Source organism: Trichomycterus rosablanca, chromosome 9, assembly GCF_030014385.1.
Source record: "Trichomycterus rosablanca isolate fTriRos1 chromosome 9, fTriRos1.hap1, whole genome shotgun sequence".
In the NCBI taxonomy this organism is placed as follows: Eukaryota; Metazoa; Chordata; class Actinopteri; order Siluriformes; family Trichomycteridae; genus Trichomycterus; species Trichomycterus rosablanca.
In genome coordinates, this window is record NC_085996.1 from 743829 (window position 1) to 753892 (window position 10064).

General features: G+C 43.9%; 1 protein-coding gene across 1 annotated transcript; it reads left to right on the forward strand.

Annotated features, from left to right (window-relative positions):
- The first annotated feature begins 5202 nt into the window (after positions 1-5202).
- On the forward strand, positions 5203-9087 carry nfkbiaa (nuclear factor of kappa light polypeptide gene enhancer in B-cells inhibitor, alpha a). The gene is made up of 6 exons (XM_063002564.1): positions 5203-5556; positions 7097-7202; positions 7287-7494; positions 7586-7674; positions 7871-8125; positions 8667-9087. Exons 1-6 carry the CDS (start codon positions 5324-5326, stop codon positions 8697-8699), a joined length of 924 nt encoding a protein of 307 aa, XP_062858634.1. The 5' UTR covers positions 5203-5323; the 3' UTR covers positions 8700-9087.
- The last annotated feature ends 977 nt before the right edge of the window (positions 9088-10064 follow it).

Genomic DNA, 10064 nt, shown 5'->3' on the forward strand with positions numbered 1-10064 from the left:
TCAACACACAGCCATTAATGTCTAAATAGCTGCAACATAAGTGAGTACACCCCACAGTGAACATGTCCAAATTGTGCCCAAATGTGTCGTTGTCCCTCCCTGGTGTCATGTGTCAAGGTCCCAGGTGTAAATGGGGAGCAGGGCTGTTAAATTTGGTGTTTTGGGTACAATTCTCTCATACTGGCCACTGGATATTCAACATGGCACCTCATGGCAAAGAACTCTCTGAGGATGTGAGAAATAGAATTGTTGCTCTCCACAAAGATGGCCTGGGCTATAAGAAGATTGCTAACACCCTGAAACTGAGCTACAGCATGGTGGCCAAGGTCATACAGCGGTTTTCCAGGACAGGTTCCACTCGGAACAGGCTTCGCCAGGGTCGACCAAAGAAGTCGAGTCCACGTGTTCGGCGTCATATCCAGAGGTTGGCTTTAAAAAATAGACACATGAGTGCTGCCAGCATTGCTGCAGAGGTTGAAGACGTGGGAGGTCGGCCTGTCAGTGCTCAGACCATACGCCGCACACTGCATCAACTCGGTCTGCATGGTCGTCATCCCAGAAGGAAGCTGACGCACAAGAAAGCCCACAAACAGTTTGCTGAAGACAAGCAGTCCAAGAACATGGATTACTGGAATGCCCTGTGGTCTGACGAGACCAAGATAAACTTGTTTGGCTCAGATGGTGTCCAGCATGTGTGGCGGCGCCCTGGTGAGAAGTACCAAGACAACTGTATCTTGTCTACAGTCAAGCATGGTGGTGGTAGCATCATGGTCTTGGGCTGCATGAGTGTTGCTGGCACTGGGGAGCTGCGGTTCATTGAGGGAAACATGAATTCCAACATGTACTGTGACATTCTGAAACAGAGCATGATCCCCTCCCTTCGAAAACTGGGCCTCATGGCAGTTTTCCAACAGGATAACGACCCCAAACACAACCTCCAAGATGACAACTGCCTTGCTGAGGAAGCTGAAGGTAAAGGTGATAGACTAAACCCAATTGAGCACCTGTGGCGCATCCTCAAGTGGAAGGTGGAGGAGTTCAAGGTGTCTAACATCCACCAGCTCCGTGATGTCATCATGGAGGAGTGGAAGAGCATTCCAGTAGCAACCTGTGCAGCTCTGGTGAATTCCATGCCCAGGAGGGTTAAGGCAGTGCTGGATAATAATGGTGGTCACACAAAATATTGACACTTTGGGCACAATTTGGACATGTTCACTGTGGGGTGTACTCACTTATGTTGCAGCTATTTAGACATTAATGGCTGTGTGTTGAGTTATTTTCAGAAGACAGTAAATCTACACTGCTATACAAGCTGTACACTGACTACTCTAACTTATATCCAAGTTTTATTTCTATAGTGTTGTCCCATGAAAAGATATAATAAAATATTTGCAGAAATGTGAGGGGTGTACTCACTTTTGTGATACACTGTATATATAATTATTATTATTATAAATATTCTGCTCTCTAATAATAATAACGCTCCGTCCGTCTTAATCCACAACACACACAATGTGTAAATGTTCCAGCAGCTTCCGGTGTAGTGATGAAGCGTCGCTCCCTACACCCTACACAGTCTGAAGTTCACTTCATTTGAACATTCTCGTTACCTTTGGATTGGAATCTCACTTAAATGGTGGAGTACCCTACGTAGTGCACTTCACAGGAACAACCGGGGTGAATGGAACGCTCCTACAGAATTAGCACTAATGGTTGAAAGATGCTTTCTGAACCAATCAGAGCTTCTGATTGTAATTGTTAGTAAGAAATGCTGTTATTTACATTTATTCGGTTTGCGTCACACAGATGACGTGGTAATGAAACGCTCGATCGGCTTTCTAACCACTTCCTGTTTTACTTCACGACCGGGAAAAGTTTGGAGGTTTTTAATTATAAGCACGTTTACAAAATAACGGATTCTATTCCTAATGGGACGCACGCTTATAAATGTAATAGCATCTGGAAGAACAGAAGCTAAGGTAAGCAGCGGTTATGATTGTTTTTGCTGTGTTTGGGATTTTGGCCGCTGTGCCGTGATTTATCGAGCGCTTTTGTTCTGTAATGAAAACAAAACGTATCAGTTGAAGCTTTTAACTGGAACCTTCTTGTTACAGAAATTACATTCATTTACACAATGAGGAGGAAAGTAAAGGCACGAAGTAAAACGGCTAAATACACTCGCTAATCTGTTGTTGTTTTTATCTGAACTTACAGATTATTTCTTTATTTCTACACTACATTTATAATATATGTTCTGTGTAGATTATATTGACTCGTGACTCGACTCAGACTCGTATTTTGTGACTTGTGAACATCTCTGGTCAGAATACAACACATGGCCAAAAGTGTCCAGGGTGCGCACCCACATGCACCCAACAGGGTCCAACTAGCCCTATTTATACGGGCACAGAGAAGTCACCAGCCGGAGGCAAATACCATCAGTGGTGAGGAATCAGGTGTAAGTTTGTGTTCCCAGATAAAGAACATTTGGATGTACTAAGGTGTATAATTGTACTTTACTGCCCTTGGTAAACAAATATAACCACAGACAGAGACGTTGAGTAACCGGGCTTTATCAGCGCCACGCCCCGTCCTCCAACAAAGATCTGCAGGAATGTTCTGGTATTCAGGGAGCTACTATCTGCCAGGCATGGCGTAACAGTCCTGTTACCTCACACGTGAGCGCTCGGGCGTGGAGTCATGTGTTCTGTTTTGGTTCATCGCGGTTGCTAGGAAGTGCAGTGTGTAAACAGAGCGAAGTGGTTTCCTGTTAAAACGCTGGGCGGGTCGTCACGCAACCAGTTCAGTTCCACTACAGGAGTTTCCCCTCCCAGCTTCCAGTTCTGAAACCAGTCAAACCTTTTTTCTTTCAGAAACAGGAATGAAATCAGTGACGTACGGATCTGCTGCACGTCTGCGCTGCATGTCTGCGCTACAGGTTCTTTAAAGACCTTCGCACCCTTTTAAAAATAGAACACGTCCATGTTTACACTTCAATCAGAAATAGAGCACGCCCATGTTTACACCTCGATCAGAATAGAACATGTTGGGCGCTCAGGTGGCGCAGCGGTAAAACGAATCTCAGATCTGCTATCGACCAGCCGGGCGCCTAGACGTACAACAAACGGCTCGTCCGTCAGGGTTCGATGCCGGAGGTGATTCCTCATCACTGCTGCTGTTACTCCCTCTGCTGGCTGATCGATGGTGCTGCACAGAGACGGGGGATAACGGAGATCAGTGCGTTACTCTCCATACGTGAGACTGAGTCTCATATGAACCCTGGTGCAGGTGAAAAGAAGTGGTCGGTACTGCACACGGTTCTCCTTGGTCAGGAGTGAAGGTCTGCAGCAGTAGAGATTAAACAAAATGCAATTGGGGAATTGGATACGACTAAACTGGGGGAGGGGGGGTGTGCAAAAAAAAAGATAGAACCCGTGCATGTTTACACCTGTATCAGAATGAAACACGTACATCGAGGTGTAAACATGTTATTGTGGATGGATCTTTATCAGTGTTGAGCAGAGTGAAGATATAAACACCTGACTGAGTCTTCACCTATAATCCCAGTGATTCAGTGGGAATTCTGTACTGGGAGGAAACAGGACCAGAATGAAAGCACCGGGGGAAACTTGAAAAACTTGAAAGCTTCGGAGACTTGCATGAACCAGATGATCTGATGTCTGGGTGCTTTTCAGGGGAGAGTCCCAGTTAAGTCTCATAACGTTCCCATCAACCCCTAACAGCAGCACCGGGGCTCTCCGCTTTACTGCTCGCTTCCTTCTACACCTCTACACCTCTACACCTTCACCCAGTTCATCCAGTACTAACATGGGCATTTATTACTGGTGTGCATTTATTTTACTTTAATATTAATATGTCCACGTGTGCGCTCCAGTTTCCATCCAAAAAGCCTGCAGGCAGCGGATCGAATAATAATGATAATAAAAATTAAAAAAAATAATTATAAAGATAATAATAATAATAATAAATAACAATAATAATAATGATAAAAATAATAATGATAATAATAATAATAATAATAATTTAAATAATAATAATAATAATAATAAAAATATAATAATAATAATAAAAATAATAATAATAAACTGGTTGACTTTCCATGTGGGTTTCCTCCAAACACTCCTTGCCAGGAGCCCCATTTCTTAGTATACAGACCCACCGTGACCCTGACCAGGATGATAAAAAAGAAAACTGAAAAAGAAATGAAGTACATAAATGAGGACAAAAGTAAGAAAATCCCGGTGTGTAAATCCTGGCACGTCTTTCACACAGAGAGGGACTTTACTGCACCGTGGTGTTTTCCAAAGTCCAAAGTGTAAACCTTTACTTTTATTTGCTCATGGTACAGTCCTTATCATACTCTGATAGGATGAAACATGAATACAAGTTTATTAATATTAGTTTTTTATTTGAAGATTTTAGCTGTTATATATTACTATTTTTAAACACCGTGTCCACTCACTGTCCACTCTATTAGACGCTCCTACCTAGTCGGTCCACCTTGTAGATGTAAAGTCAGAGACGATCGCTCATCTATTGCTGCTGTTTGAGTCGCTCATCTTCTAGACCTTCATCAGTGGTCACAGGACGCTGCCCACGGGGCGCTGTTGGCTGGATGTTTTTGGTTGGTGGACTATTCTTAGTCCAGCAGTGACAGTGAGGTGTTTAAAATCCACTCATACCAGCACAACACACACTAACACACCACCACCATGTCAGTTTCACTGCAGTGCTGAGAATGATCCACCACCTAAATAATACCTGCTCTGTGGGGGTCCTGTGGGGGTCCTGACCATTGAAGAACAGGGTGAAAGGGGGCTAACAAAGCATGTAGAAAAACGGATGGACTACAGTCAGAAATTGTAGAACTACAAAGTGCTTCTATATGGTAAGTGGAGCTGATAACATGGACAGTGAGTAGAAATAAGGAGGTGGTTTTGATGTTATGGCTGATTGGTGTAATTGAGTGAATGAATAAATGTGTGTGTGTGTGTGTGTGTGTGTGTGTGTGTGTGTGTGTGTGTGTGTGTGTGTGTGTGAATGAGTGTGTGTAATAGGAAAGCACAGAATTTTCATTCTTACTCTCCTCTTGAGTTCTGGAGGGATTTTTGCTGAATAAAAACCCGCCCTGAGTTCCCCGGACCTGCAGCAGCTCTGCTGTGGAATTCCCCTCAGCGTGGATTGATAAAAGAGCCTGCACCTCCCTCCAGCACTACAGAGCCCAAACCTGACCCTCCCTCCAGCAGAGAACATCCTGTACCTACACACACTCGCACACACACTCACACACTCTCTCGAAAACATGGAGCTCCACAACGGACACCGAATGGACTATTTTGGCGAAATGGAATCGAAGAACCTGAAGCAGCAGCTGGAGGAGCGACTGGACAGCGGACTGGACTCCCTAGCGGAGGAGGAATACCAGAGGATCGTAGAGGACATGGCCAGTCTGGTGTTGCCTTCCTGTGGAAACCAGAAGACTCTTGTGAGCGAGTTCCAGCCCTGGAAGCACGAAGTGACCGAGGATGGAGACACGTAAGTTTAAATAGAATAAATACTTTATTTTAATTCATCCCGGGGGAAAAGTAGTGGCCTCCAGTAGCTGAACGAGAAGAAAAAAAGAACTAATACAAATATAAATAAAGCAAAAAGGGTGTAGCAGAAGTGCAATGTGCATATTTGTGCATCTGACAGTATATAAATATATATATAATCTAAGCAACAGTAAGCCTGTGTATTATAACCGATATATACATGTAAGTTTAAATATAAATAAATATATAATTATATAAAAAATATAAAACAAGTTAAAACTTGTTTATCATAATATGAGGTTTTTTTGGTATTATTTTTTGATCGGTCTGCATTCTGATCAGCACGTACAGCGACTGATTCTCAATTTACTTTATACTAGATTTAAATATTACATTAAATATTTAGCATGAGCAAATTCTTTTATTCATGTGCATTTATTTCCTTTCCTCTGAGTTTAAATACAGTTCTGTACTTAAAGTTTGGATGAAGCTTTGCATTTGAGCAGCTTTGTGCACATTACGCACTTGTGCTGCTTATTGATCTTTGTTTTGGTGGTAATTTTATTGGTAAAGTGAAATTTTATTTTAATTAGAATCTAGTGCATTTATGCATCTTGGAAAATGCGCACTCGACTAAATCTGCGTTCTTCATTCATCGTGCAACTTTTGCATCTGAACATTTTGCAAATGCATAATAAATAAATGCACACAAATAAAAATATGATTTAGGTTTTGGTGCAAACGGTTTAAAGCTGTTAATTAAAATGGGAAACTAAGTGCGCAAATACGCATTTATTCCTGAATGGAGTGTAAACACGTTTTCATTCAATTAGCGGCGTTTTTATCCAAAAGTTTTAAAGTTTATTACTTATTATAGATATTTAAAGTTGTCTGAGTGCCTGGAATAAATTTAAAATCAACAAATACTGTATAAAATAGGAAAAATCACAAATACGCACTATATTGTACTATATTATACCGGCGCGTAGATACTTCATATGTTGCATATATCAAAATATTTGGTTGCTTTTGCACATTTTGCATGCAGAGATTCAATCAAGATCTCCAGAAGTGTGTAAATATGCAACAAAAATGATAAAGAAATGAATAAATGAAGGAAAAATGCAATGGTTATGAAAGTAGTGCGCATCAAATGTGCGTCTTAAATTACGCTTCAAATTGCGAATCTGGAGGATTGAGGCGCGTAAATTCGACATTATTAAATGTCATTTGGGATCTTTTAGTTTAGTTAGTTAAATTTTAAGGCTAATTTCGTGTAGTTTTGGAAGTTTTCGTGTCGAACAAGGAAGTGAGCGAACAAAACGTGCAGTAGCGCGCAGGTACCGACAGGCGGCGCACAGGAGCGGGTCCGGAAAGTCCCTGGCACTCAGCCAAAGGCTTTAATGCGTCACAAGTGCTAAAGTGGAAATAACCTCAGAAAAGTCCGCTGTTGCGCAACTCTCGGCTGGGCCTCGAACACAAACCACTTCCTCTTGAGCTGGCTGAAGGTTTCTCACAGCAGAACGTTTGGTTTGTTCCAGGTACCTGCACCTCGCCATCATCCACGAGGCCCAACACGAAGCTCTGCAGATCATAAAGCAGTGCGAGAACGATCCCTTCCTCAACAAGCACAACCATCAGAGACAGGTACGCCCGAACCCACGAGCACACCCGCACCACCTACACCGTGCCCAAGCACTTCCACCAATAACCTCTAACGTGTACTTACAGACGGCGCTGCACCTGGCCGTCATCACCGAGCAGTCCCTCATGGTGGAGAAGCTGCTGAAGGCCGGCTGTGACCCGCGGCTAGTGGATCAGTACGGCAACACGGCGCTTCATATCGCCTGCAGACGAGGGTCGCTGACCTGCTTCTCCGTGCTGACGCAAATCAACACGCAGCACCTGCGCACCATCCTGTCCACCCCCAACTACAGCGGTACGTCCATCATCCTGCACCTCGTACCTCGTACCAGCCCTCGTACCTGCTCATTTTCCGGGGTCTCATGATTTGTTCTTTTACTTTACAGGACACACGTGTTTGCACATAGCCGCGATCCACGGCTACCTGTCGCTAGTCGAGAGCCTGGTGCAACTCGGAGCCAATATCAACGCCAAGGTGAGTGTTCCTGAAGCGCATCCTAGGATTTTGGAGGGTTTCAAGCTGACCTAAAGCTCATAAAGCTTGTCAGATGAGAACTTGATGAGATCATGGGGTGATTTGGGGTGGGGATCAGACGATAGCAGCCTCTTCTCACCCTATAATTCATCCCCTGATTGTGATTAGTTAGCTAACCCCTCTGCTTGTGTTACAGGAGCAGTGCAGCGGGCGCACCTCCCTCCACCTGGCCGTGGACCTCCAGAACCCGGCGCTGGTGCAGCAGCTCATTTCTCTGGGTGCCGACGTCCACAGCCTGACGTACGGCGGCCACGTGCCGTACCACCTGACCTTCGGCCGACACAACGGCGACATCGAGCGGCAGCTGTACGAGCGCACGGCGGCCGAGCTGCGAGAGCTCCCCGAGTCCGAGAGCGAGAGCGAGGAGGAGCTCATGTCCGAGGACGAGTGTGTGAGTACCGGTTCTTCTTCATGGTGTTTAGATTAGAGCGTAATGATGCGCCAATCCGATACCGTCCCTGAAGCTGAAGCCCTCACGGTAACAGACAGACACTGTAACCGAGTTGACTTTAGCAAAGTTCCCAGTTTGGATCTGATACTGGTGTCCTCACGGTAACTGAGTTGGCTTTAGTTGAGTAGACTCAAAGTTCCCAGTAAAGACTCAGATCTGATACTGGTGTCCTCACGGTAACTGAGTTGACTCTAGCAAAGTTCCCAATTTGGACTCAGATCTGATACTGGTGTCTTCACGGTAACCGAGTTGACTGTGGAGTCATGCCAGTCATTCTTGACATAACAGCTATCAAAACTGAGAATGATGGTGGTATTGTATGGACTAGTAATCGGAAGGTTGCTGGTTCAAGCTGCACTGTCACCAGGTTACTTCTGTTGGGCCCCTGAGCGAGGCCCTTCAACCTGAATAGCTTGTTGATGCTTCACTGCTCAGTGATTCTGACTGATTGATTAATTCGTGTATTGATTTTTCTTTTCAGATGTACGACGACATTCAGTTTATGGGGATTTAACGTGGAAACTGGACCACATCTCCCAGAAACCAAAGCAAACGCAGCCTCATGATCAGGGATCATTAAAGATCGACGTCAAGGGTGGAAACTCCTGGACGGACAGCGAGGACTCGGAGACGAGACGGAATCCAGACACCAGACACTCACAAAAAAACAGCACCAGACTGGAATCGGACTTTCTGTGTTTGAGGAGGTTACGGACGAACAAACGAACCTCCTGACATGTCGAACCAAAGACTCTAACAGAGACGCTCATAAAACGTGTAAAATATTGTAAATAATTTATAAAAGCTCTATTTTTATACAGGGAAATAATATTATTATTATAATGACACTATTGTAAATAAAACATGCATTTTGATAAATTAAAACCTGAACCTTCTCCAAACCTGCACCTGTTTCCTTTCCTGTGTTGCTGGACTGTTGTACTGGTACAGACGTACATGACAGTCCGATTCTGGTGTTGGGAAATGAGCAGAAGTCCCCTCACGTACCTCCATGGAAAGTAAACGTGGTGACTGACTGAGCCATGTGTGGTAAATAAAAAACACCCCGAGCGTAACGTGGACGGTAAAGTTTCCGTAACGGAGCCGCTGACTCACACACATTTACATTGTGAATCAAATCTGTTGAGTTGTTTAGAGACGGGGGGTGAGACGTGACTCAGTGCAGGCAGAAGTTCCCCTGCTACTCTCAAAAAGCCCAGAGTTCCTCCTCCGTGAGTAACCGGCTCGGCCCTGACGGTACAGAGATGACGCCGCACCAGATTCAGCTCAACACACTCGAATTTCCAGAGTGTCTCAATTCTACTGATCATCCAGAAAACCCCACATGACAAATTCACTACAGGTCAAAAAGTTTGTGGACACGTTCTAGTAGACGTACTGGATCTTCTGGATGGTTAAGAGTCCAAACCACGACTTTAAACTAAAATAAAACTAATAAATAATATATAAAAACTCCAGAGATTCAGTCAAAGAGAAAACAGCTCCAAACTTTATTTCAGATTTTATTTATGATCACGTCTGAGCAAAACAGTGACGAATTCAGTAAAGAATTATTTTATACATTATTCTAATCACCCGCCTTCCTTTGCATCTTATCTTTAAATTTGAATACCATTATACACCGATCAGCCATAACATTAAAACCACCTCCTTGTTTCTACACTCACTGCCCATTTTATCAGCTCCACTTACCATATAGAAACACTTTGTAGTTCTACAATTACTGACTGTAGTGTCCACGCACTGTCCACTCTATTAGACACTCCTACCTAGTCGGTCCACCTTGTAGATGTAAAGTCAGAGACGATCGCTCATCTATTGCTGCTGTTTGAGTCGCTCATCTTCTAGACCTTCATCA

Bases quoted from the DNA above. Each gene is read 5' to 3' on its own strand.
- nfkbiaa (XM_063002564.1), top strand. From the start codon at position 5,324: ATGGAGCTCCACAACGGACACCGAATGGACTATTTTGGCGAAATGGAA. The intron at 5,557-7,096 runs GTAAGTTTAAAT...GGTTTGTTCCAG, and splicing joins GTGACCGAGGATGGAGACAC to GTACCTGCACCTCGCCATCA. The intron at 7,675-7,870 runs GTGAGTGTTCCT...CTTGTGTTACAG, and splicing joins GAGCCAATATCAACGCCAAG to GAGCAGTGCAGCGGGCGCAC.